At 42.1% G+C, this 26,962-nt stretch overlaps 3 protein-coding genes across 3 annotated transcripts; 2 read left to right on the plus strand and 1 right to left on the minus strand.

Annotated features, from left to right (window-relative positions):
- Positions 1 to 11,290: 11,290 nt before the first annotated feature.
- Positions 11,291 to 16,182, plus strand: LOC127292545 (WPP domain-associated protein). The gene is made up of 6 exons (XM_051321965.2): positions 11,291 to 11,841; positions 12,592 to 14,594; positions 14,838 to 14,964; positions 15,184 to 15,285; positions 15,468 to 15,559; positions 15,809 to 16,182. Exons 1-5 carry the CDS (start codon positions 11,803 to 11,805, stop codon positions 15,543 to 15,545), a joined length of 2,349 nt encoding a protein of 782 aa, XP_051177925.1. The 5' UTR covers positions 11,291 to 11,802; the 3' UTR covers positions 15,546 to 15,559; positions 15,809 to 16,182.
- Positions 16,183 to 16,442: 260 nt separating this feature from the next.
- Positions 16,443 to 21,622, minus strand: LOC127292546 (uncharacterized). Its single transcript, XM_051321966.2, has 12 exons — positions 21,476 to 21,622; positions 21,101 to 21,196; positions 20,923 to 21,005; positions 20,429 to 20,504; positions 20,244 to 20,311; positions 19,748 to 19,832; positions 18,809 to 18,924; positions 18,614 to 18,697; positions 17,725 to 17,871; positions 17,281 to 17,389; positions 17,083 to 17,202; positions 16,443 to 16,881 (listed from the first exon to the last, which is right to left on the minus strand). The coding sequence occupies exons 2-12, from the start codon at positions 21,186 to 21,188 to the stop codon at positions 16,808 to 16,810; spliced, it is 1,050 nt and encodes a 349-aa protein (XP_051177926.1). The 5' UTR covers positions 21,189 to 21,196; positions 21,476 to 21,622; the 3' UTR covers positions 16,443 to 16,807.
- Positions 21,623 to 21,764: 142 nt separating this feature from the next.
- On the plus strand, positions 21,765 to 26,372 carry LOC127292547 (protein ARV 2). The gene is made up of 11 exons (XM_051321967.2): positions 21,765 to 21,899; positions 22,000 to 22,136; positions 22,219 to 22,266; positions 22,383 to 22,472; positions 23,136 to 23,181; positions 23,263 to 23,345; positions 23,427 to 23,521; positions 23,779 to 23,845; positions 23,925 to 24,000; positions 25,683 to 25,819; positions 25,942 to 26,372. Exons 2-10 carry the CDS (start codon positions 22,026 to 22,028, stop codon positions 25,778 to 25,780), a joined length of 714 nt encoding a protein of 237 aa, XP_051177927.1. The 5' UTR covers positions 21,765 to 21,899; positions 22,000 to 22,025; the 3' UTR covers positions 25,781 to 25,819; positions 25,942 to 26,372.
- The last annotated feature ends 590 nt before the right edge of the window (positions 26,373 to 26,962 follow it).

Here is a 26,962-nt window from a genome sequence, read left to right on the forward strand (position 1 = left end):
GAAAAGAAAATAACATCTCTCAAACTCAACCCGGGTCAAAGGAGATCTTAGCTCCAACCATGTTCAACAGGGCTGCTTCATCTCTGATTCGAGCAACCAACACATCGACAGGTAACTAACAACTCTAGCAGACCTAAGAAGTGAGCCTAGCTCATTCGGTTAGGGAAGTGGATGTACAACCCAGCCACCCAGGTTCAAGTCCCCACAGACGCAGAATTGGGTTCTTATTATAAAAAAAAACACTGTAGGGGATTCCCTTACCGTATTCCTTTCAAAAAAAAACTCTAGCAGACCTGTTGTACCGCAATACTCGGATGGAGTTAACCGCATTGGGATTTCCCCTTGAGAAATCTGTTATGCGGTACAGTTATGCGGGGTTTGTTCTGTCGCGACAAATTTCTCCCGCAAATCAGGGTTTTGATTTCTATCACAGTTAAGCAGTGTTCATCCCAGATATGTGGAATTAAAGTACAAATAGTTCGCAATAACATCAAGACCACAGTCACGAATAGGTAGCATATCAAAGATGATAGATTTTTGGAGAAACGATGATTCAAACCGAAGAGGAGGGCCATTCCCGTCGCCGTCGCCTCCACCGGCACCACCATTGATCGAGGCAGCAGCCGCTGCTGCCGACGAGGCCTCCCTATTGCCTTATTTGATTCTAAGATCTTAGCCCTTCTTAGCTCCCACCATTCTTTGGTGAGAGCATCCATTGTAGTTGGATCCATCATCATCACCCGGTTCTCCTCTCTTTCCCCCTCAAGCCGGATCCTTCTATCGTCAAATGCGTCCTTTCTCTTCTCATCTTCCCTAATTGCTTCCCACTTCCTAATCTTATGTCGCTGTTTGATCTCTGCCAACTCCTTCCTAATTTGCATATGCTCTTGGCCAATTTTCTGTTTCACGGTCACCATCTCCTCAATGTTTGAGGTTAGCCTCTCTTGCTCCGCCCTTCTTTTGACCTCTAACTTTGCTTAACTTCTTCCGTCGGGACTCGGGAGACCCTTTGTTTCTTCCTCCGGTCGGTGCATGATCACTATCATCATCGAAAGGAATTGGAGCCCCGGTGCGAGGAGGAGGAGCCTCTTGGTCCCTCAACTTCCACTTTTGATTATGCTCTAGAATTTTCCAACAATGATGCAATGTGAAAAAGCGTTTCTCACTTGCTTTCATGTCTTTTACCTTTGTGGAGCAATACGATCCTGCGAAGATACAGCTGAAAGAGATGAGATAGAGACCATCACATTGCAATGGCATAGATTTCAGCTACGGGAGAAAATTACTCACATAATCATCAATTGTTGCACCACTTGGATGATTGTTTTTCACTTGCTCCAAGTAGGCAGCCCAGCGGGAGCAACATTTCTTGAGTGTTGTACCGGCCTTGAAGAGATTTCATTGTCTGGTTTGCTCCTTTGCTTGTCTTCGGCCTCATCCGGTGGACCATGTCCTCAATTCGGTGTCAGTACTTCTTCCCAGACTGCCGGTCCTTGCTGGCCATGGTTGCGCCCCTTGCTGTGCGGTGGCAGAGAGGTACGACAACATGTGGCTAGGAAAAGCCATGTATCATGGCCTAGGAGATGGTGGCTGGGATCACTCCATGGCCTCGATGGGGAACAAGAGAAGAACGAATGTGACAACTCACGCATGTAGAAAATGGATAGAAGTATAAACGTGTAAATATTGAAAACTAAACATATCCATTTGTGATATGTACGAAAATCAGAAAATGATTCAGGCTGCATAGGAAGATCTGAATTTTATAAATTAAGATGTACAACAATGTGTAATTTGTGATTTTTTATGCAATACATCAGTTCTTATAAATTGTTAGGAAAATTTGCAAGAGCATGTTTATACCTACATGCATGGGCGGACGCAGCGGGGGGGGGCGAGGGGCCGTGGCCCACCCAGAATTTCTAAAAAACAATTTGATACCCCTGGAAAAAGCCCAATAAGCCTGGCTCGGTCCAACATCCAAGCATCCAGACAGAGCATCGAGCCATGGATCGAGCCCGCACGGCCACCAGGTCACCCGACCCCGCCGTCCCGGTGCCGTCGCCGCGCTCCTCGCTCGGGCTCGTCCCTCGATGCTCTCTGCTCTGGTCCGCCCGTCCGGCGGATGTTGGCCGCCCGTCGCTGCGCGCCCTGCCCCCGTTCCCGGACTCCTGCGGTATGCGAGCTTGGCCGCTTGAGGGTGGCCGCGGCTCGCCGGTTGATACGTCTCCGACGTATCGATAATTTCTTATGTTCCATGCCACATTATTGATGATATCTACATGTTTTATGCATACTTTATGTCATATTTATGCATTTTCCGGCACTAACCTATTAACGAGATGCCGAAGAGCGATTCTTTGTTTCTGCTGTTTTTGGTTTCGTAAATCCTAGTACGGAAATATTCGCGTAATTGGACGAAATCAACGCCCAGGGGCCTATTTTCACACGAAGCTTCCAGAAGACCGAAGGGAAGACGAAGTGGGGCCACGGGGCGCCGCCACACTAGGGCGGCGCGGCCCAAGGGGGGCCCGCGCGGCCCTAGCGTGTGGGGCCCCCGTGTGGCCCCCTGACCTGCCCTTCCGCCTACATATAGTTTTCGTCCCGAAACCCCCAGTACCTAGAGCCACGATACGGAAAACCTTCCAGAGACGCCGCCGCCGCCAATCCCATCTCGGGGGATTCAGGAGATCGCCTCCGGCACCCTGCCGGAGAGGGGAATCATCTCCCGGAGGACTCTACACCGCCATGGTCGCCTCCGGAGTGATGAGTGAGTAGTTCACCCCTGGACTATGGGTCCATAGCAGTAGCTAGATGGTTGTCTTCTCCTCATTATGCTTCATTGTCGGGTCTTGTGAGCTGCCTAACATTATCAAGATCATCTATCTGTAATGCTATATGTTGTGTTTGTTGGGATCCGATGGATAGAGAATACTATGTTATGTTGATTATCAATCTATTATCTATGTGTTGTTTATGATCTTGCATGCTCTCCGTTACTAGTAGAGGCTTTGGCCAAGTTGATGCTTGTAACTCCAAGAGGGAGTATTTATGCTCGATAGTGGGTTCATGCCTCTATTGAATCTGGGGGAGTGACAGAAACCCCTAAGGTTGTGGATGTGCTGTTGCCACTAGGGATAAAACATTGATGCTATGTCCGAGGATGTAGTTATTGATTACATTACGCACCATACTTAATGCAATTGTCTGTTGTTTTCAACTTAATACTGGAAGGGGTTCGGACGATAACCTGAAGGTGGACTTTTTAGGCATAGATGCATGCTGGATAGCGGTCTATGTACTTTGTCGCAATGCCCAATTAAATCTCACAATACTCATCATATCATGTATGTGCATTGTCATGCCCTCTCTATTTGTCAATTGCCCAACTGTAATTTGTTCACCCAACATGCTATTTATCTTATGGGAGAGACACCACTAGTGAACTGTGGACCCCGGTCCTATTCTTTTACATCGAATACAATCTACTGCAATACTCGTTCTACTGTTTTCTGCAAACAATCATCATCCACACTATACATCTAATCCCTTGTTACAGCAAGCCGGTGAGATTGACAACCTCACTGTTTCGTTGGGGCAAAGTACTTTGGTTGTGTTGTGCAGGTTCCACGTTGGCGCCGGAATCTCTGGTGTTGCGCCGCACTACATCTCGCCGCCATCAACCTTCAACGTGCTTCTTGACTCCTACTGGTTCGATAAACCTTGGTTTCTAACTGAGGGAAACTTACTGCTGTACGCATCACACCTTCCACTTGGGGTTCCCAACGGTCGCGTGTTGTACGCGTGTCAAGCTAAATTTCTGGCGCCGTTGCCGGGGAACTGAAGAAAAGTTACACCACAGAGATCTCTAACTCCCACGGCAACAGCTAAATTTCTGGCGCCATTGCCGGGGAGATCAAGACACGCTGCAAGGGGAGTCTCCACATCCCAATCTCTTTACTTTGTTTTTGTCTTGCTTTATTTTATTTACTACTTTGTTTGCTGCAATAAATCAAAACACAAAAAAATAGTTGCTAGTTTTACTTTATTTGCTATCTTGTTTGCTATATTAAAAACACAAAAAAATTAGTTGCTTGCATTTGCTTTACTTATTTCATCATGTTTCCTTTTAATTTTACTGTAAAAGATATACCGGTGGGACAAGGGTCTATAATTGGAAGAGATAATATAGAAGAATTTTTCACCCATGTTAGTATGCATGAAGATCTTAAAGATATACCTCTTGCAAAAGCTGTCCCTACTTATGAAGATGCCTCTGTTTGTTTGGTACGCATGATGGAAGCTAGATTTATTAGTCTCAACCCCATGATACAACACATGTTTCTTACACTTTCTGATATGGAGAGGGGAGAGAAGAGAGATTTTGTTCTAAAGGTCTTAGTGCGAGAATTTGCGGATATAGCTAAAGAAGCTAGAAAAGTTTTTAGTAAGCATGATAGGCTTGGCATGATCACCGATTTTAAAAGAACACTTGAGAAGATGGATATGGATAGAATTAAGTATACTAATAATGTTAATAATGGTGGGAAGATTAAAGCACCAATACCATGTAAGCTCCTAGCAATGCATGAGGCACTAGAAAATAACTATGCTTGGCTTGTTCCTGAAAATTTGTTTGATGAGAGTAGCAAGCCCAAGACTAATGAAAAGGGAGCTGCTGAAACTTATGTATTCAAAATACTATGCATGGTTGAGAAAACTCCACACCCCGCTGTAGATGCACCATCTTTTGATAACACTTGATATACACTTTCTGCGCCTAGCTGAAAGGCGTTAAAGAAAAGCGCTTATGGGAGACAACCCATGTTTTTACTACATTACTTTTATTTTATATTTGAGTCTTGGAAATTGTTACTACTGTAGCAACCTCTCCTTATCTTAGTTTTGTACATTGTTGTGCCAAGTAAAGTCGTTGATAGTAAGGTTCATACTAGATTTGGATTACTGCGCAGAAACAGATTTCTTTGTTGTCACGAATCTGGGTCTAATTCTCTGTAGGTAACTCACAAAATTATGCCAATTTACGTGAGTGATCCTCAGATATGTACGCAACTTTCATTCAATTTGAGAATTTTCATTTGAGCAAGTCTGGTGCCTCAATAAAATTCGTATTTACGAACTGTTCTGTTTTGACAGATTCTGCCTTTTATTTCGCATTGCCTGTTTTGCTATGCTTGATGGATTTTTCGATTTCATTAACTTTCAGTAGCTTTGTGCAATGTCCAGAAGTGTTAAAAATGATTGTGTCACCTCTGAACATGTAAATTTTGATTGTGCACTAACCCTCTAATGAGTTGTTTTGAGTTTGGTGTGGAGGAAGTTTTCAAGGATCAAGAGAGGGAGATGATATAATATGATCAAGGAGAGTGAAAGCTCTAATCTTGGGGATGCCCCGGTGGTTCACCCCTGCATATTTTAAGAAGACTCAAGCGTCTAAGCTTGGGGATGCCCAATGCATCCCCTTCTTCATCGACAACATTATCAGGTTCCTCTAGTGAAACTATATTTTTATTCCATCACATCTTATGTACTTTGCTTGGAGCGTCGGTTTGTTTTTGTTTTTGTTTTGTTTGAATAAAATGGATCCTAGCATTCATTGTGTGGGTGAGAGACACGCTCCGCTGTTGCATATGGACAAATATGTCCTTAGGCTTTACTCATAATATTCATGGCGAAATGTTCTTCTTCGTTAAATTGTTATATGGTTGGAAACGGAAAATGATACATGTAGTAATTGCTAAAATGTCATGGATAATGTGATACTTGGCAATTGTTGTGCTCATGTTTAAGCTCTTGCATCATATACTTTGCACCTATTAATGAAGAAATACATAGAGCTTGCTAAAATTTGGTTTGCATAATTGGTCTCTCTAAGGTCTAGATAATTTCTAGTAAAGAGTTTGAACAACAAGGAAGACGGTGTAGAGTCTTATAATGTTTACAATATGTCTTTTATGTGAGTTTTGCTGCACCGGTTCATCCTTGTGTTTGTTTCAAATAACCTTGCTAGCCTAAGCCTTGTATCGAGAGGGAATACTTCTCATGCATCCAAAATCCTTGAGCCAACCACTATGCCATTTGTGTCCACCATACCTACCTACTACATGGTATTTCTCCGCCATTCCAAAGTAAATTGCTTGAGTGCTACCTTTAAAATTTCCATTCTTCATCTTTGCAATATATAGCTCATGGGACAAATAGCCTAAAAACTATTGTGGTATTGAATATGTACTTATGCACTTTATCTCTTATTAAGTTGCTTGTTGTGCGATAACCATGTTCCTGGGGACGCCATCAACTACTCTTTGTTGAATATCATGTGAGTTGCTATGCATGTCCGTCTTGTCTGAAGTAAGGGAGATTTACCGCTAGAATGGTTAGAGCATGCATAATGTTAGAGAAGAACATTGGGCCGCTAACTAAAGCCATGATCCATGGTGGAAGTTTCAGTTTTGGACAAATATCCTCAATCTCATATGAGAAAATTAATTGTTGTTAAATGCTTATGCATTAAAGAGGAGTCCATTATCTGTTGTCTATGTTGTCCCGGTATGGATGTCTAAGTTGAGAATAATCAATAGCGAGAAATCCAATGCGAGCTTTCTCCTTAGACCTTTGTACAGGCGGCATAGATGTACCCCTTTGTGACACTTGGTTAAAACATATGCATTGCAATGATAATCCAGGTAATCCGAGCTAATTAGGACAAGGTGCGGCCACTATTAGTATACTATGCATGAGGCTTGCAACTTGTAGGATATAATTTACATAACACATATGCTTTATTACTACCGTTGACAAAATTGTTTCTTGTTTTCAAAACCAAAGCTCTAGCACAAATATAGCAATCGATGCTTTCCTCTTTGAAGGACCTTTCTTCTACTTTTATGTTGAGTCAGTTCACCTATCTCTCTCCACCTCAAGAAGCAAACACTTGTGTGAACTGTGCATTGATTTCTACATACTTGCATATTGCACTTGTTATATTACTTTACATTGACAATATCCATGAGATATACATGTTACAAATTGAAAGCAACCGCTGAAACTTAATCTTCCTTTGTGTTGCTTCGATACCTATACTTTGAATTATTGCTTTATGAGTTAACTCTTATGCAAGACTTATTGATGCTTGTCTTGAAGTACTATTCATGAAAAGTCTTTGCTATATGATTCATTTGTTTACTCATGTCATTTACATTGTTTTGATCGCTGCATTCATTACATATGCTTACAATAGTATGATCAAGGTTATGATGGCATGTCACTCCAGAAATTATCTTTGTTATCGTTTACCTGCTCGGGACGAGCAGAAACTAAGCTTGGGGATGCTGATACGTCTCCGACGTATCGATAATTTCTTATGTTCCATGCCACATTATTGATGATATCTACATGTTTTATGCATATTTTATGTCATATTTATGCATTTTCCGGCACTAACCTATTAACGAGATGCCGAAGAGCCAATTGTTGTTTTCTGCTGTTTTTGGTTTCAGAAATCCTAGTAAGGAAATATTCTCGGAATTGGACGAAATCAACGCCCAGGGGCCTATTTTCACACGAAGCTTCCAGAAGACCGATGGGAAGACGAAGTGGGGCCACGGGGCGCCGCCACACTAGGGCGGCGCGGCCCAAGGGGGGCCCGCGCGGCCCTAGCATGTGGGGCCCCCGTGTGGCCCCCTGACCTGCCCTTCTGCCTACATATAGTTTTCGTCGCGAAACCCCCAGTACCGAGAGCCACGATACGGAAAACCTTCCAGAGATGTCGCCGCCGCCAATCCCATCTCGGGGGATTCAGGAGATCGCCTCCGGCACCCTGCCGGAGAGGGGAATCATCTCCCGGAGGACTCTACACCGCCATGGTCGCCTCCGGAGTGATGAGTGAGTAGTTCACCCCTGGACTATGGGTCCATAGCAGTAGCTAGATGGTTGTCTTCTCCTCATTATGCTTCATTGTCGGGTCTTGTGAGCTGCCTAACATGATCAAGATCATCTATCTGTAATGCTATATGTTGTGTTTGTTGGGATCCGATGGATAGAGAATACTATGTTATGTTGATTATCAATCTATTATCTATGTGTTGTTTATGATCTTGCATGCTCTCCGTTACTAGTAGAGGCTTTGGCCAAGTTGATGCTTGTAACTCCAAGAGGGAGTATTTATGCTCGATAGTGTGTTCATGCCTCTATTGAATCTGGGGGAGTGACAGAAACCCCTAAGGTTGTGGATGTGCTGTTGCCACTAGGGATAAAATATTGATGCTATGTCCGAGGATGTAGTTATTGATTACATTACGCACCATACTTAATGCAATTGTCTGTTGTTTTCAACTTAATACTGGAAGGGGTTCGGACGATAACCTGAAGGTGGACTTTTTAGGCATAGATGCATGCTGGATAGCGGTCTATGTACTTTGTCGTAATGCCCAATTAAATCTCACAATACTCATCATATCATGTATGTGCATTGTCATGCCCTCTCTATTTGTCAATTGCCCAACTGTAATTTGTTCACCCAACATGCTATTTATCTTATGGGAGAGACACCACTAGTGAACTGTGGACCCCGGTCCTATTCTTTTACATCGAATACAATCTACTGCAATACTCGTTCTACTGTTTTCTGCAAACAATCATCATCCACACTATACATCTAATCCTTTGTTACAGCAAGCCGGTGAGATTGACAACCTCACTGTTTCGTTGGGGCAAAGTACTTTGGTTGTGTTGTGCAGGTTCCACGTTGGCGCCGGAATCCCTGGTGTTGCGCCGCACTACATCTCGCCGCCATCAACCTTCAACGTGCTTCTTGACTCCTACTGGTTCGATAAACCTTGGTTTCTAACTGAGGGAAACTTACTGATGTACGCATCACACCTTCCACTTGGGGTTCCCAACGGTCGCGTGCTATACGTGTGTCACCGGTCAAGAAGAAGCGGCCTTGCCGGCTTGGGCTCGGCCGCCGCGGCACTGGCCGCCAGTGTCCACCTTCCATCCTTCCCTAGCTCTTCCCGCCGGCCAGCAGTCCAGGCGTCTAGTAAGTCTGCGTCCGCTCCCGCCTCCCCTACTCTCTGTTTTTATTATCATGTGGTACTGTTAAGTGTTCATTACTTAAAATTTCCCCTATTCAGCTATTCTCTATGCTAATATTGAGGTATGTATTGTCACTTTGGGGTATTGTTTGATGTTCAGCATTAGATCGTTCCCATAAAGCTATATCACGACTGAATAACTAGCAGTGGAGTGATGCAACGGGAGATGATCTTGTGCTGCTCCGCTCCAAAGGTGGGCAAACCTCAGTGAGGTTGACTTGAAGCATAAATTTGATAAATTTAGGCATCACAATTTATGAATCTAAAGTATCTATATTATGTATGTCAATAAAATTTTAAAAAATCAAAAGTTGGCTGTGTGATTTTGTTAAATTTCACTGGCATACATAATATTATAGGTTGAGTTGAGAATTAGGGTTCTGGTGTAAATGATTTTTAGTTTCAAGTCCTTAGTGGGTATTTTACCAATGTACAATGAACTTTGGGTAGATGATCAATTAATTATACCATATCACAGTTGTCATGACTTGTAACTTAAGTTGTTCAAATTTCATGAAATATTTTTACTATTCAAATTCTTCCAACTATATCATTTTCTTGTACTTAAAATGAATGGGTGCCGCAACGCGCCTTTATACTCTAGTTTGTCTTATATATCGTTCATTTGGCAAACGTTCTTCACAATTTGGGTGGCGCAAAATTTTTTTTTTGGAGGTGGGCCCCCCCTCCAATTCTATCCTGCGTCCGCCACTGCCTACATGTGTGGTTGATTTCATATGGGTAGAACATATGTGCGTACATTCATAGAGGTGAATATATATACATCCTTGTGAGTGTCTGTGTCAAAAATAAAAATCGGGTAGAAATATCCCTGACGCTATCAGATGATTCTATAACATGCTGTTCCACTTAATCCACGAGAAACAGCAGCGGCCTTTCCGTCACAAGAGCGAGAGCAAGACACCAGCGTTTCTCTCTGACCTAACTTCTGTCCGCAGACAAGAAAGCTCGCATCATTGACTCGCGTTGCTGGTATTCTATGATTGCCCTGTGTGTGTGACAACTCACCGCTCGCCACAAGGTCAAAATAACGAATGACAACTGTTCAGATCAAGCCCTACGTACGTATCAACATTTTAAAATACTAACAAAATTTTCGTTTTATTCTACGCACATGCTTTGTCTCATGTAGAATCAGTTACATGGGTTGTTATTGCTTCCTGACCTAAACGCCACCAGTGCATTAACGCGTGTCTCCGCATCCATGATCCAACTGGAAACATATGACCCACCATTCGTCACAAGAACATATTGTTGGTTTTGGATAATGACATCCTCAATGTCTATGTAAACGTGTTTGTCACATATAAAAAAGGCATATACATCGTGTACACTTATCTTCCATGATGAGTCATCACGTTGATCACGCATGTAGAAAAAGACCATCGCCTCGTAGACGTTGGTAATTTAATTTGAATGTTGATGGCCAAATTGCAAAGAGTGCTCAATCAATTTTTGTGTGGTGGGTTGCCGTCTTAAAATGTTTGACTAAAATAAATTGTAGAACGATATGCGCCGAGTCTTGTGTTATGGAGTAAGTAGTTTTCAACGTCAGCTTAATTTTAAAAATAAATAAACATGACCCGATTGTTGTGGTCTTCTCTCCGGCTCCTCAAAGCCTCGGTTTATGGTTGCTGAACTAGGTGCGATGAGCTTATTTAAAAAAACTGCTATCGAAGGATAAACACTGAAGCTACAGAAATTGTGTTGCCAACGAAACCGAATAATTAATATATAATTCAAGACGATACGAAATTACTTTGATTGGTAAGTACTTTTGGACACGAATCAAATAACATCATTTATATGTATATCACATAATGCACGTTGTAATATAATAATTATATATATAAATACTGTCTTGTCGAATTGTTAGCTTATCGTACACTCCATCCATTTCAAATTTATTAAATTTCTACCTTCGTCCAAAGTCAAACTATTGCGAGCTTGTCCGAATTTGGAGTAGAAAAAATATATCAACAACTAAAAACATCAAATTAGTTGATTATAAAATAATCGTTACATGTTTAACGCTGTAGATATTAACATATTTTCTGTAATTTCGATCGAAATTACTTTGAACAAACTTAGAACATAAATTATTTCAGACTAATAATCAAGCAAAATCACTCAGACATACTGACCAGCGCTGTACCTGTACGACTGGAAACCCAACTGACGTCCCCCGCCAATCGGCACGCCGGAAACGCAGTGGACTGTTTCCCTCCCGTCACATCACATCTCCGCCGGCGGCGGGTCCCGCCGGCGTCCGCTGCCACCACCTCGCTGGCACCGCCAGCCGCCAGCCGTTGCGTCCCCTACCCGGCCAACTCCGCCACCACCTACCTGGCGACGCGCGCGGCGGCGATCCGTTCGCTAACCACCCCCTTCCCGGTCGCGGCAGCAGCAGTATTATTATACCTTCCTCCTCGCGGCGGTCGCTGTCTGGCTTCACTCCCTTCCTTCTCCGTCGCCATCGCCCCCTCCGCCCCTATCCCCTCCAATAATGTCGTCTCTGTATGTTACACAACCCGGTAGTTTGTTAGCAGGCCAGGGCTGGTGACTACCTGGAGGCTGTTGCGGCCGCGAATCAACCCTCTGTTCACGCGCTGGAAGTCAGAGCAGGACAGCCGCCTCTGAAGACGCGTGCGCGGCGGCGGCGGCCATGGAGGCGATCCAGCCAGCCAGCGATCCGATCACCAAGGTACGCGTCTCCGACTCTTGTGATGCCAGTCATGCCGCAGCTCTGTTTCTGTGTGTATATTCATTCGGCTTTCTCACTGGTACTGCTTCATTGATTCCATTCGATTTGAGCCCGCGGTGCCCGTCCATCGCCTCTTCTGCTGCAGGATTCAGAGACTGTGGTTTGTTAAATGTTAAAGCACTAAATTAGCATGGGAAAAAAGTTCTGGTAATATACTGAGGAGTTAGCTCTGAATTTATCAAACATCTAACCTATCTTCCATTTCGTGCAAACTTTAGTATGATGTAAGGGGATTGTTTTTAGTTTCTCTGAACCGGAATTGAATTTGAACTTGAAATCTTGAAGATATATTGGACGGACTATTTTGATTTTTTCATTTTGGTGCTTCAAATACAGGAGAATTATTTAACACTGTTCTATTGAGTCCATTGGTTTTTTATGATGAAGAAATTATGTCCAACAATTGGCTCTATGTTAGCTCATCAGAATTCACAATACTACCTCGTCCCCTCCGAAAAAAAATTCAATTCATGTCTGTATATTACACATAGGAATCGAACCAAATGACAGGAGTATGTTCACCGGTTTCATTTTGTTTACAGTGAAAATGACCCCATCATTTCATTCATATGCTCAAGATTATAATTCTTCCTGAGCAGACTAATTTAGTTTCAGTTTTCGAGTTTAAAATTACTATCAAAATAATTAACTTGCACTTCCAATGCGAAACTAAAACTAAAACCCATGCAGGTGTTGAGCGACAGAATGAACCCTCTGCTCAACGGATCCACCATCCCAGACGGCTGGTCTGTGACATCCGAAGACTCGCTGACACCGAGGTTGCTGTCCTTCAAGTCCAACTCCAGCACCGAGAGCTACTTTGGAGGGTCTGGAAGAGCGCTGTCACAATCAAACCGACACGTTTCCGCCCCAAATGCGGAGAACAACTACATGGAGTACTTGGATCTGATGAAACTGGAAGTCGATTCGCAGCTTGATAAGCTCAAGGGGGATGTGACAGGTCTGGAGAACTACGCCTTGCCGGACAGTGTCTACATAATCGGCACGCACCTGGGCATGTCTCTTGATGTGATGCTGATTGAGATAGATGAGAGGTTCAACGCACTGAAGCTGCTGCTGGGCGTCGTGTTCCGGCAAGCTAGGGAGATGGTTGACCTAAGTAACCCGTCCGTTTCTGATCTCCAGTGGGAGCATGAGTTGCAGTTGGAAATCATCAGCATTACCATCGGAGAATGCATTACTGGCTTGCAAGAGGAGCTAGAGAGGAAGCTGTATGAGCAAATTTCTGTCACAAACACCATGAGTAAGAACTGGCAGGAAGCAGTAGCTCAGTTTGCCGCGATGCGTGAAGACCTGAGTGCTCTTTCTAAGCTGCTGTTTCCTTCGGTACCAGAATCACATATTTCTCACAGTAAGAGTGAAGGTTCAGGTAGGAGTAGTAGGTGGAAGTACAATATATTCGGGAAGAAAACAAAGGAGGATCATGCTTCATCCCGCACCGAGGGAAGTAAGAGTTTCAGGAAACAGAAGTCCATGGTTATCTCAGAGAAATCTGACTTCCGCCATTTGAATGCTATGACGAAGGAAGAAACAATAAGCTATTTTAAGTCTGAGATAAGCAAGTTGAAGAGAGTGCATGAATCAGCCTTGCTAGAGAAGACAGAAGAGATCTTCAAACTGAAACGGGAGAAGGGGTCTGTTGCTCTTCAAAATGATGTGGAGTTTGAACCTTTAAGAAAGAAAATTCCACAGATCATCGCTAGAATGGACCAAATCATTTCCAAGAATATAAAAGCACCCGGATTTTGCACGACTCATCATGAACTCGATGAAAAGAGCAGATTTTCAAGCAGAATTGATTCTTTATACTACGACAATCAGCATCTTAGAGGTTTGCTTGCAGATAATATGAAGGATGTCAAGGAATTGTCATCTCAGCTGTCTGAAGCCAGTAGAGACATGTCTCTTCAATTATCTTCAGAAGAAGAGCTCTTGAGGCAAATCGAGAAATATAAAGAAGAGTGGGAGGACCTCCGAATTGAAAGCGATGTAAGGGATGGGCTATACTGTACTGTTACAAGAAGTTTACTTGATGATTCTATGAACAACATGCATGATGCTGCACTGAGCTTTGATGCAAAACTGTCTTCACTTGAAGCTGTGATCTCTGAAAATGAGAAGGCTTTGCGTTCGTCAAATGATGAAAATTGGAAGTTAAGGGAGAAGATAACAGAGCTAGAGGAAGAGAAAGAGTGTTTGTTCCAAGAGCATCAGGATGATTCAGAAGTAATCAAACAAGAGAGTGCAGTGAGTTTTGATGCAAAACTGTCTTCACTTGAGGCTGTGATCTCGGAAAAGGAGAATGCTTTGCGTTTGTCGAAAGAAGAAAATCGGAAATTAAATGAGAAGCTAGCAGGGCTAGAGAAAGATTGTTTGTTCCAAGAGCATCAGGAAGATCCAGAAATCATCAAGCAAGAGAGTGCCGAAATGATTCTGCGTGATATTGAGGTGGAGCCTCAAACATCACCAGGAAGATCACATGAGACTCCAAAGCAAGATTTGCAGTATGATGAACTTCTCAAACTGAACGGCTCAAATATGGACTACGATGGTGCTCTCACTAAGAATGGGCAAGAAAAGCAATTGGAGTGCATTTTGGTATCTATCATGAAGTTGTCAAAGGAGTTTGTGCAGATTGAGCAAAAAATTTCAACGGAAAGAACTGAAAACAGGTCAGTACATCTTGCTTTTAAATTAAAAAAATCCAATGTATGTGTTACATATTCAACTATTTTTATTTTCACTCTCAGCAATGCTTCATACATTATGTAAGAACGGTTTAAAGTCATTATGCCATTGTTTGTGAAGATTTCAGATTCGACCATTCCAAAACCTAATCATAACTGCAACTTCTGGCGTAATATATTTTGGGAATACACTCAACTATAACTTGATGTGGTTATCATTTATTTCAGATCAGAGGATTTGAGTGATCATTGCAGCCACATGGTCAAACAAGCCGTAGTACTAACAAAAGTAGGCCTCTGGTACAAACAAATGCTTGAAGAAAGGCGTTCTGAGCTCCAAAAGGCTGAAGCTAAGGTATTCATTTGTTTATTTTGTCTATCATGGAATTACTGTCAAGCACACTGTTTTATTCTTCATCTGCAGTAGCATTTGTGGAGAGTTTTCTATCTAGAAATTAAGTGATAGATGAATACACATATAGCAACCCTAGGTTCATTTTAAACTTAACTTCTATTTTTTTGCAATAACATGTTATATACCATTATGAGCCCATAAAATTCTTGCATGATTCAGGTTGTCATTTTGGGCGACAAGGTTAATTCACATTTGAGTCTTCTCGAGAAAATATATGTAACTCTTGATCACTACTCTCCCACGTTGCAGAAACATCCGGGGGTAAGTACTGCAATCAAACCCCATAAGTGTTTATTATTCTTATATATAGCATATCTTTCTTCTTGGGTGCTTAACCCTTTGACAGCGAGAACAGCTGAATTTTACATGCCTGCATCCATGCATCTTGAGTTCTTCAATAGTGAGACCAACTAAGTTTTTTAACATGGGTGCTGTGTATGCAGTTACTGGATGCTTTCTTGAAGACATGCAAGCTTGTGGCGGGTTTGAGAAGTAGACATGATGAAGATGAAACAACATAGATGAGTGCAGATAGGTGAGATAACCCATACTACCCGAAACTCACTATTACAAATTTTCATAAAACTGAGGAGGTGCAGCCTTCACAGTCAGTACGATTTCTTTTGAAAACCCATTACACAATTGTGTTTTGTTTTCCATTTTTTTCTTTTCAATTGTACATCCTGATTCCAAAATTTGTAGTTTCCATACATAGTTTCACATGTAACATTATTATAGTGATTATAGGATATTGAATAACTGTGGTATGTTACAAACACTGCAGGTTTGGTTTTGCTTGAGTCTGGCTTAGGACCCAGGAGATATAGGTAGATGAAGCTGATGCCCGGGCTCATGTGCTCCACCATGTGACTCTTCAGATGTAGATCAAGAGCATTGTTTCAGACTTGATTTTTCATGTCTATATTTCAAAGCGATCGGTTGTATATTGATGTATGTGCATAGTATGTATATAGGTCCAGATAAGCAGCTTGATGAGTATCAGGGATGGTTACAGACTTACAGGTTGGAAATGTAGGTTGGTTATTGTGCACATGGTGCTCATAATAGTCTAGAATGATTATCAAGTCCATTTTAAATGCTGCAATGATTATGCGGGTCATTAGGTAGAGAATGGCGATATTTCTTTAACCAGCCCAAGCTGCATGCATCCATTCAGTAATTTTGTGTGAGTTAAGAACCTTCTATCGTGTTTTCTGGTGTCAAAATACTACCAACTGTATTTCACAAGCCAGATTAATTATTGCCTACATGATCGTTTATCCATCTTGCTAGATACCCAGCTCATGTGGATGCCGTGTTTCTGTGTGTTATGTCTATTTCCTTTCTGTGTGCAAATTAGGCACTTCGAAATTAAGCTCCAGAAAAGCTGGAAAATGTACTACTATACGAAACACACATTCTGCAACTTGATTTCTGTGCATTTTCTTCCAAGGATGGATGTTTGTTCAGCTATTTAACATTCTGCCGATATGTTTTCTCCATGGTACAATTCAAGGTATCTCAAAGTTTGTTCATCAGCCACATGACATCACTTTCTAGTGCATCCTTGATAACAAAACTGTATACTTGCACTAGTGCCAATCTAACTTGATTTATAAAGATAAAACCATAAATCTAAATTATAGATGCACATATTAGACAAAACATGAAAACCCGCAGGGGGTGACGTGCTATGATCACTTTAGTTGAGTCAACAACATGCTCTATCACTGACTTGACCGGCCACAAGGTAGTCTTCCTTCACTTGGCAAGACATGCACAGTTACCGCATTCCACTTCTGGGTTTTGAGCTAGAGACGGACTCGATAATCCGGTACATCCATCGGTCAAGCATTCCTACACAAGAGGCAGAAAAGTGCGTATCAGTTTGGTGAAGGTGAAACATGATTGAGCACATTAGCCAATATTTCTGTTTGTTCTTTTTAATGTGCAGACCCTGCATGCAACTTGGAATGCCATACACCACTTTTTTTTTATTGAAGCCAATCCTAACAGCAGCATATGACAAAAACACAATCTTGTAGGCTAGAAGTAAACCTGTCATTGCAAATGTACCCCCAAGAACTGCACAAAGGCGAGTTATGAAATGTAGGAAGTTCCGTCTTTCTTCTTTGATTGTGACTGTGATTGGTGAGAGATCATACAGGAAGTAAACAGCTGCCGAAGAAAAACGGATCAGTCCTGAGAAAAATGAAGATGCCATACTCTGAGAGCAGAGCGGGGACATGGGGTTACCTGGCCAGGATCTATCAGTTGGGCGCATGGGAACAAAATACTCTGTCACAGAAAACTGATTTGTTGGCAACACTTTCTTTGAGAGGTATCTGTACTCTGTTGGAACAACCTGTCAATTTGAATAACAGATGGCGACATTATTCTCACACAAAAGCAACTGGTTGCAGGGAAAATGAAGTGGTAAATTTTCCATCTGGGCTCCAGCCTGTAGATGATAGTTCAGTGATCTGTTGTACAAATCAGATCCAGGCAACAACCTTGATATAGGTTGTAGGAAAAGGGTATAATAGGGACAATTCCGTTTGGCATACCAATGACTTTGCATGTAGTGAGGATATTTGTACAGTTTTTTCATTACTATTGCCCCTAAATGTTGCAATTAGCAACTGGCTGTCTGAACATGCTTGATTACAATCAGAAGCTATTAAATGAATGGCTACTAACCTTGATATAGTATTTGAATGTCCCACTTGCTTCATGCAGTATCCTTGAATTATCATCAAGTGGATTGTGAACTCCAGGGTATTCTGGACCAAAGGACAGAGTATGGATAACATGACTAACGTTGACATGGTTTGACCCTTCAAATATCTGCATGCAACAGATGGATAAACATCATCTATAGGAAATGATCAGCTTAAAACTGTACCGACTGTGCAATGAATAGATAAGAAAAAAAAAGCACATGGAGAGCCCTCTGGATTACTCCGAGGTTCAGAAACGGCTGGTTTCAGTGGGTCGGAAATATGTTCTACTAAAGATTTAAAAGATACCTTATGAAGGAAATGTAAGTTAGTTGTCTCTATTTCATACACTACGGACAGGGTGTTTCTGCACCCGGGTGCATCTACACCCTTTATTTGAAATGCATTTTGAACATATTTAGAAATGTCAAAAAAATATTTTAAAAAATTTCTCGTGTATATCTTGACATGTTACATGCTCACAAACTTGTTTTAGCAAAAATCGACATGTTTTGTGTCCTGTGTAAAAAAGATAAATTTTTGATGCTAAAATTGTCTATTTCTCGAGACATTTTTTGTCTTTTTTACACAGGTCACAAAAATTATCAGTTTCATGTGAAACTTCATGTGCACACCTCTACATGCGAATTATTTTTCCGAAATTTTTTAACTTTTTGAAATATGTTTTGTAGATACCGGGTGCATACGCACCCTAGATCAGTTTTGGATTTCACATATACTACAAATTACTTAAGCATAAATTTCTATTCTAGAGATTACTCAACACGTTAAATAAAGTAAGCATACTTCACAACAAAGAATATACGGATTGAAGAACAATAGAGTATCTGCAGTTTTAGATGGATAACCTGATTTGCAACAAAAATGTTTAAACCATGCACTGATATATGAAAGTTACCAGCTACCCTCTGCACGTCCAACGCACCATACACCTGCAGAAGTGAAGGCATAAATTTGTTGACAGCACCACAGAATGGGCTTAATAAACACAACCCCAAATAACAATATGTAAAATGAACAAATACTGGTCGAGAAATACTTACTCGGCATCCTTCACCATTTTCCATTGCAAGTTTGACACTCTTAACCATTTTATCTGCGTCTTCATTGAAAGGGTGCTCAGGCTTCTTTTCCTCAACAGGATGCTCCTTACCATGGTCTGATTTAAAACTTAACGCATGAGCATATTACACGCAGAATAACTAAGCACCAACAAAATCTTACGACAAACATACTTTCCAGAGGAAAAAAAAAAAGAACAGCACCACATTGAGAAGGCAATAAAACCTGGGAAATGCTTATTAATCTAGGAAGGCAATCTTTGAGATTTTATCCAAAACCTAGATGAACATAGAAGTAAGCTGCCAAGCTGCAACTACCAAATACATGACTCAGTTGAGTGCTCACTTTGGCCTATCACCTGAAACTACACAAGATGCCTAGTTTCACTAATGCCAATCTTTCACTTAAGATAGTTTTTTTACAACACTTAAGACAATTTTTAAAGAGAAAGTAAGACTGGTAGCTCATTGTAGCAATCATTTCTCTATTGGCTGTACATCTTTCCAGTACCTGGTCATGTATACAGTATAGTGCAAGTCCATAGCAACTATACTGAGAGATAACATTCCCATGTCTGGGTTTATTCCAGCACACAAACTTAACGGAACATTCTAGGCTTTTAGCTAAAGCAAAACTGGTCCATCAAATGAAACATTTTAGCTAAAGCAAAACTGGTCCATCAACTATACTGAGAGATAACATTCCCATGTTTGGGTTTATTCCAGGCTTTCCAGCACACAAACTTAACAGAACATTCTAGGCTTTTAGCTAAAGCAAAACTGGTCCATCAAATGAAACATTTTAGCTAAAGCATGTTTGTGCATCAAATGAAGTTTCTAACTACACTTAATTTCTTTTGTGCGAAAACTTAGTACTAGTGCTATGTTCAGTTTTCCTTTTAAGGGGGAAACAGAATATACCATGGTCGTGAGTCCCATGCTCCTTTTCGACCAGATCAGACAAGTACTCAGTACCAATAATGTGGCCATACTTATCCAAGCGAAGCTGCAGACAGCAGAAAAAAGGAAGACGCAAGATATTATTAGACATGACAAACATATAGTGAATAGTGATGACCATTTAAAAACTACAGTATAACTTTTCTGAGAAAATACTTTCTGGAACCATGAATAACAATGGCAGCACAAGAGCAAGACATAAACCACAGCTAAAAGTGTTTGTTCTCTGCAACCTACACTAATCTAAGAAAACAACTCGCAAAAGAGCTAGCATATAGGCATGCATCATGGATTGTAGGTATGCACATTTATGTAATGTTTCTCGATCACAAACAAAAGAGAATAATAATTAATTAGTGCAGCTATAATCATATTAGAAGTTTAAAACATACATGGATCTGATATAATATTGAGCTGCATGCACTGAAAGTAACAAACTTTTAACATCAGATGGTACCTTCCAAATATTTGTATGCAAGTCAACCTCATGCTTGCCGGACATGTCAATTGCATCCACGCTCAAGACTGAATGACAACAGGAGACAATGAAACATATCAAAATCATGAACCATACGCAAAATAATGTAAAAATGGAAGCTAGTGTAAAACTGATACTGGATATAAATGGAATCAATAACTGACCTTCACATGGTAAAGAAGGAAATGATACATTTATATGAATTGGCAGAGTTTCTCCTCGTTTCAGATCTACAGACATCTGCAGACATTAAAAAAGGCATGAGACTAGTACATGATCTTGATGTTTACAGTCAAAACAAAGGGGAAAAAACGACCACGTCGAAATAGGTTTTTCATGGATCATATTTTAGTAGTAGACGTTGACAAGAATCAGACTATCAAACGGCGCACAATTTGTCATGGATGTCACTGATTGTTTCGTTTCAATAGACATTCTTTTATCATTATGCAAATTGTTTCAACAGATTAGTTTGCATATTGAAGTGAATACAATCTTAAACATGACTACATGAGAAATTTCTATCGCCTCCAGGCATATTCCCAACACGCTATAATCGTAGAAATTATGGAAGAATGGACATCACAAGTTGGATATTATATTACAACACGCTGCATATGCTAGTCATACAAGAACAGGCAGCGAGAACCAGCCATACCTGATGCATCGTGTAGGTGGTAAGGTAAAACGTGAGCTCATGCGCGAAAAGCGTAACCATTATAATCAGCCCGAGAATCGTCACTGCCAACACATCAACCGCAACGCAAATTAAACACAATTCTCAAACATATATAAAGCATCCAGCAGAGACAATTCACTGCGATCTATCTATGTACCTATAGCCCCCGAGTAAGTCTTCTTCAGCAGGTGGTCTTCCGCGTGCGGGAACGCATTGAAGTTCTTCAGCGACGGTATCCTCCCCATCTTCGCAGCTGGCACAGAACACACAGTCAACTTCGTCAGATGCTATGGCGAGTGGTGGCGCAGAATCAAGCCGAGGTCCCTAGATTTGGCAGGAATTGTCCGCAAACGAGGACGGTTCCTCAGGAACAGCAGACCAGTACAGAATTCTCCGTCACGGCGAGTTCGAGGGAGCGGGCTCGACGGCGCCTCGCGGCGGGAGAACGTGAGCTATGTGGAGCCGGCCGTGACCCCCAGATCGAACGGAAGGAACCGCGGGTGCTACGAGGTGGGTCGGAAGAGTTGCTCACCGAGAACGGGGCCGGGAGGGAGCGGTGGTGGCGGCGGGTGTGGATCTCGCTGCCGGCGATCTAGTCGCCTCAGGACACGGCGGCGAGGCCGGAGGCGGAGACGGAGACGGAGCAGGCGGTGTCGCGGTCGGAGACGCGAGAGAACCGAAACCCAACGACCCGAAACTAGTATCTGCTCCGCGTGCGTGAGGGACGTGGTCGCTCTCTGCCAGGTGGGACCCGTGGGCCGTTCGGCCCAGCCCAGTCCTAGAATAGGCCCACTGGGCCGATGGTGCCTGCAGCTTAGAAACGAATCGGCCCAGGTGCTTGCCGTCGACGACACACGCCGGCAGCACACTGCGCTTCTGCCGCCGCCGGCCACGCCTCCGGCCGCTGCTCGTCGCCGCCTTCGAGCTGCAACGCTGCGCCCCACTGGGCACCGTAGGTGTGTGTTGCGATTCGTTCTTTGCCGCCCTAGATCCGTCTCCGCTCCCGCCTTCCCGATGCTCCAACTCAGTCTTGTTTGATTCTGCTCTGTATTTCAGAAGCTTGCGCGAACAGGTTCAGCGTGATGGCGGACGCCAGTACAGAAGGGGAGGCGCCGCGATGCGTTGGCTGCGGCCGGCGCGTGAAGACGCTCTTCGTGCAGTACTCTCCGGGCAACATCCGTTTGATGAAATGTGTAAGACGCGTCGTATGCGTAACCCTTTCTGCTTGTTCTTGCACGCGCGTATTTAATTCTGGATGCTTCTGTTTATATGTAGGATAACTGCAAGGCTGTAGCTGACCCCTACATCGAGTGCGAGTTCATGGTATGATGGCCAACGATCTATGGGTTTTGGATTTCTGATATCCGTGTGGTTTGACGCCTTTTATATGTCCAACACACTGTGAGGCCTTAACTCCTACTCTTTGTACACCCCTGTAGATTATCTTGATCGATCTGATTCTCCACAAGACCAGGGCGTACCGGCATCTGCTGTTTAACAAGCTGCACATTGGTTCATCTCTTGATAAGGTGGGAGCCATATCATACTATGAAACCTCACTCAAGTGCTACTCTGCATTTTCAAACACCCCAGTGCAATTAATTATGTTCGCTCACCTCGCCGGCCCTGTATATAATATTATCCTTTTACTCTTTCTCTTTAGGTTGCTTTGTCTCGCCAATTTGGAGATTATGCTGTTTTTCCTTTTGGGCCTTTTTGTTTCTTTCCGGCCTTGTAGTTTCTAGTCTTTCCCTATGATTTTTTTGGTTCTGTAAATAACTTTTTAACCTGATTTTTCTATCATAATGGTTTAGGCTGGCCTGGTGCCAGCTGTAGATTCCTCAAACAAAAAAAATAGAACACCCTAGGGCAATTCAACTTGGTCAATGGTCTGTGCCAGTCATGATACTTGAGAATTTGAAGCTTCATCTGTCCCAGATCTGCCTGTTTTTCTTCTTGTTGATGTTTTGCCTGTATCATATGACATTTCAGCCTTCTATTTTTATGCCTTGACATTCCATCCAACAAGAGTGTATATGTGTTGTTGCCCTGATAATATAGTTGTCGATTCGTAATCTCGAACTGTATATTTGGGACTCTTGTTTTCATATTTTCCGCTGTCATTTACTTCTTCTGTGCATATAATGTTTAGCTTGCCTTATGTATCAGATTGTGTTTTTTTTTTCTTGCAGGGAATACTGTACCAGTCCATTCTGGTGTATATTGTTGTTGATGCTTGTATCCATTTGATTTATAATTTCTTAGTTTCAGTTTTGGTTGTTTCAAATATTTAACTTATACGGACCATAACTATATAAGTCAGAATATCGGTTTCAGAAGGCAACACAGCTGATAAGAATTCTTCCAGAAGCATGTTGTCCACAATTTTCATTTGCAGCGAGGTGACTATAAAAGCTGGCTGTGTTCTGATGTTTCTGCTTCTCATTACCTTAACACTGTATTGATGTTCTGCTGTTCTTCAGGTTCTGGGTAACTCATTGTTAGGGAACGTCGTATTTATGGCAATATTACTTCTGGGAGTACGATATATTCTCAAACTATCTTTTGATATTATGAGGTATTGTCGAATACTTGTGTAACCTTTTTTTATTATGTCTGGATATCTGGTGGAATATTTCAGTTCTCATAACAAAATTCCTAGAAATACACCTGTTATTTCATCGTGTGTATAGTGTTCTCAGTTGGATATCATTTATATAATCAGTAATATTCTGTAACAGTATATTTCTGTCTTAGAAGGTGGTGAAAACACATTAGAGTTTCACATTTGATGTTCGTTATAATTGAGCTCACGGTTACATTTTTATTACTCAGGTATAGAGAGGTTCTGTTAGCTGTCATCATTTCAAGCTACTTCAAGTTATTTCTTCTGACAATGATGGTATCGAAAAACTATATAGAAAGTTTTTTCTGTGAATTCTTTCAATTGTTTTCTTTGTAGTTGAATATGCCATTTGCAGGTATGGGAGTTTCCATCATCTGCTATATTCATTGTTGAAATATTTGTTCTCTCATCAAATGTTGTCGCCCTGAGAGGTAAGCACTGTTATTTTATGCTCTTCCTTAAGTTCTTTCTTTTATCTTCATGCTTTCTAGCTTTTACAGTTTTTCCACATTAATGAGATTCACGGTCATTGTTAATCGACGTCTGAATAAGCATAAATATACTAGATATCGTACATAATTATGACATAGCCATGTTTAGCGTCAACTGGTACAGAATCACAGCTTCCCTACTAATCATGCATTATTCGAACATTTATAAAATTGTTGTGTGAAAGAGGCATCTATGTGGCCACAATCTCCTGTAATCGAATCAGACAGATGCCCCAAGCTCCGGCGCAAATGATTGAGTTCTGTCACATTCTCATTGTATCCTACAGAATTGATTGATAGATAGATCTAGGCCTCAGCTTTATCGTGTCCAATGTCTATAATTTCCTGAAGCTCCTCCTTTAATTCAGAGCTTCTGTCAATAATACGTGTTGTACACTCACACGAAACTTACTAAATTTGTTGCTTTGCCCCTAGCTTTCAATACTGAATGCAAACCAATGTTTGTACTACAATTAAATGGTTATTTTCCTTGCAACATCGGAGCTCATATTTACTTTCTTGCCTATTACTTATGCTGAAAGTGGTTTCTCTGATGAAAAGGAACCAAACCTACAGTTTACTCACCAGTGGCGTAAACATGTTAGACATCATAAATAATTATGCCATGGCTGTGTGTAACATCAACTGGTACACAATCACAGTGTCCTTACCGGTCCTGCAGTATTTGTACATTCATAAGATGGTTGTGTGAAATAGTCACACTATCCTGTGATTAGATCAGACAGAGGCCTCAAGCTCTGTGCAAATGATTGAGGTCTGTCACATTCTCATTGTATCCTACAGAATAGGTTAGTAAATCTAGGCCTTAGCTTTATCATGTCCAACGTCTAGAATTTCCTGAAGCCTACATCACTTTCCATGCAGAGCCCTGTCAATCCATACCTGTTATACTCTTGATATATGCTGAACTTAGATATATGCTGAACTTACTATTAGTGTAGGTTCTCCCTTAACTTTTGATACTGAACGCATTGACAACTGGGATTGTACCAAATAGAAAATGGTTAATACTTTCCAGACGTAAATATGCTAGATGTCATATACTGTATATAATTATGCCATAGCTCTGTTTAGCCTCAACCAATAAAGAATCACATGTTCTCTGCTGGTCCTGCAGTATCTGAACATTCATAACCTGATTGTGTGAAATGGGCACAATCTCCTGTGATTTGATCAGACAGAGTCCCAAAGCTCTGCACCAAATGATTGGGTCTGTCACATTCTCATGGCATCCTACAGAATTAATTGATAGATCTAGGCCTCAGCTTTATCATGTCCAACGTATGATTTTCTGAAGTATACATCACTTTCAGTGCAGAACCCTGTCAATGTGTACCTGCTATACACCTGATATACGCTGAAATTATTACTATTGTCAGTTCTCCCTTAGTTTTCGGTAATGAACGCACTGACAACCGACATATTGTACTGAATAGAAAATGGTTAAATTCCTATTGACACTCGAACCGCAAACGTATTTCCTTTTATGGTTTATTTATACTGAAAGGGTTGTCCTATTTCTTTGATGAACAGAAACCAAACACATAATTTATTAATCAACTGGAATGTTGTGAAAACTGAACGTCCTGGTCCTTTTGCAGTCATGACTCAGTTCCCAAAAGCCCATTGCGTTGGAATCTGCTTCGTGGCGCATGCAGCGAAACACTTGACGGAGCGATGGCTCCTCCGGACACCGTGAACATGGATTCATCAGGACTGCCCACCATCTTACTCCAAGGTAGGTGGCCCCAGATCGAACCTGTTTAACTCCATATAGGCATACTGTGCAGCGTTCATGATCCCGCCCGTATCGCAGCACATCTAATCATCTGCGACGAACTGACCGACTGCCCTATGCAGTGTCCTTGCGAGTTGCTCAGCTCTGGACCACGCCGGAACTTGAGTGGTGGAGGGATGTCCTGTTGTCTTTGTACCGAGGCCCTACAGCGTTTGCTGCAGTTGGGCGATCTTTTCCGGTGAGCGTGCTTCGAAACTGAAGGGGTGATATGTGTAGTGTAGATGGCCTGTCCCCTTCGCCTGCTTATTGCGTAAGCAGTAGCTGCTTCCACTGTTCATGGAAGTGCGTCACTGAAAGGGCCTCTCTACCTTCTTCCTACACGCGCAAAACGCAGCAAAATCCAGTGTCTGTCTTGCTCTGTTCAGTTCTGTTTACATCCATTGTTGTTAAAAAGAGCCTTGGGTTGACGAGCTATTTAGCTTGAGCTGAGCTTGAACTTGCCTTGATGTATGCAGTGACTATAACATGCCAATGTATAATTTTTTTTGCTTCTCGTCGAGCTTATTCAAACCTATGGTAATGCTTGCATATGTAGTGTTCATGGCCGTGAGGAGATGCTTTCTGGCACACCGACACGTCTTGATCAATGTGCTTATGGGGAGTACAGACGCTCCAAAACCTTGCAACAGTGCCTGTCCATCGCCTAGGAAAGGTTACATACATTGCTCAGGTAAAGGACACTCTTGCGAACATATCAACGTATAAGTACAGAGCATGCTCGCCATCAATCTATATCTACATCGGTGCCTTGAAGGCAGCTAATCCTACTGCCACTGGTATGGACGGCGTTGCCACATGACAGTACAACGGTTAACAGCAGCAACAGCTATGATCGAGACCGCAATGTGTATCTGTGTGCCTGGGCACCGACATGGCGACACACTGCCCGTTACCTGCCCATTTTCACTTGTGGTTTCTGGTTTCCCTGGCCCGAGCCGCGGAGCAGGGTATGATGTTCGGGAAGGTGGAACCTGAACGTGGTGTGGACGTCTTGGTAGGGTGAACAAATTCGCTAGGTTCCTGGCAATATGTCCCATTCCAGCGAGCTTAGCTTTTCTGGCCTTCACCACCGGCTGATTATGC

This window comes from Lolium perenne, chromosome 4 (genome assembly GCF_019359855.2).
Source record: "Lolium perenne isolate Kyuss_39 chromosome 4, Kyuss_2.0, whole genome shotgun sequence".
Lineage (NCBI taxonomy): Eukaryota > Viridiplantae > Streptophyta > Magnoliopsida > Poales > Poaceae > Lolium > Lolium perenne.

Coding starts and splice junctions, on each gene's coding strand:
- LOC127292545 (XM_051321965.2), top strand. CDS start 11,803: ATGGAGGCGATCCAGCCAGCCAGCGATCCGATCACCAAG. Junction 14,595..14,837: donor ACGGAAAGAACTGAAAACAG/GTCAGTACATCT, acceptor CATTTATTTCAG/ATCAGAGGATTTGAGTGATC. Junction 15,286..15,467: donor CGTTGCAGAAACATCCGGGG/GTAAGTACTGCA, acceptor CTGTGTATGCAG/TTACTGGATGCTTTCTTGAA.
- LOC127292547 (XM_051321967.2), top strand. CDS start 22,026: ATGGCGGACGCCAGTACAGAAGGGGAGGCGCCGCGATGCGTTGGCTGC. Junction 22,267..22,382: donor ACATCGAGTGCGAGTTCATG/GTATGATGGCCA, acceptor ACACCCCTGTAG/ATTATCTTGATCGATCTGAT. Junction 24,001..25,682: donor AAATGTTGTCGCCCTGAGAG/GTAAGCACTGTT, acceptor GTCCTTTTGCAG/TCATGACTCAGTTCCCAAAA.
- LOC127292546 (XM_051321966.2), bottom strand. CDS start 21,188: ATGGGGAGGATACCGTCGCTGAAGAACTTCAATGCGTTCCCGCACGCG. Junction 21,006..21,100: donor GACTTACTCGGGGGCTATAG/GTACATAGATAG, acceptor ATGTGTTGGCAG/TGACGATTCTCGGGCTGATT. Junction 20,505..20,922: donor CCACCTACACGATGCATCAG/GTATGGCTGGTT, acceptor TAATGTCTGCAG/ATGTCTGTAGATCTGAAACG.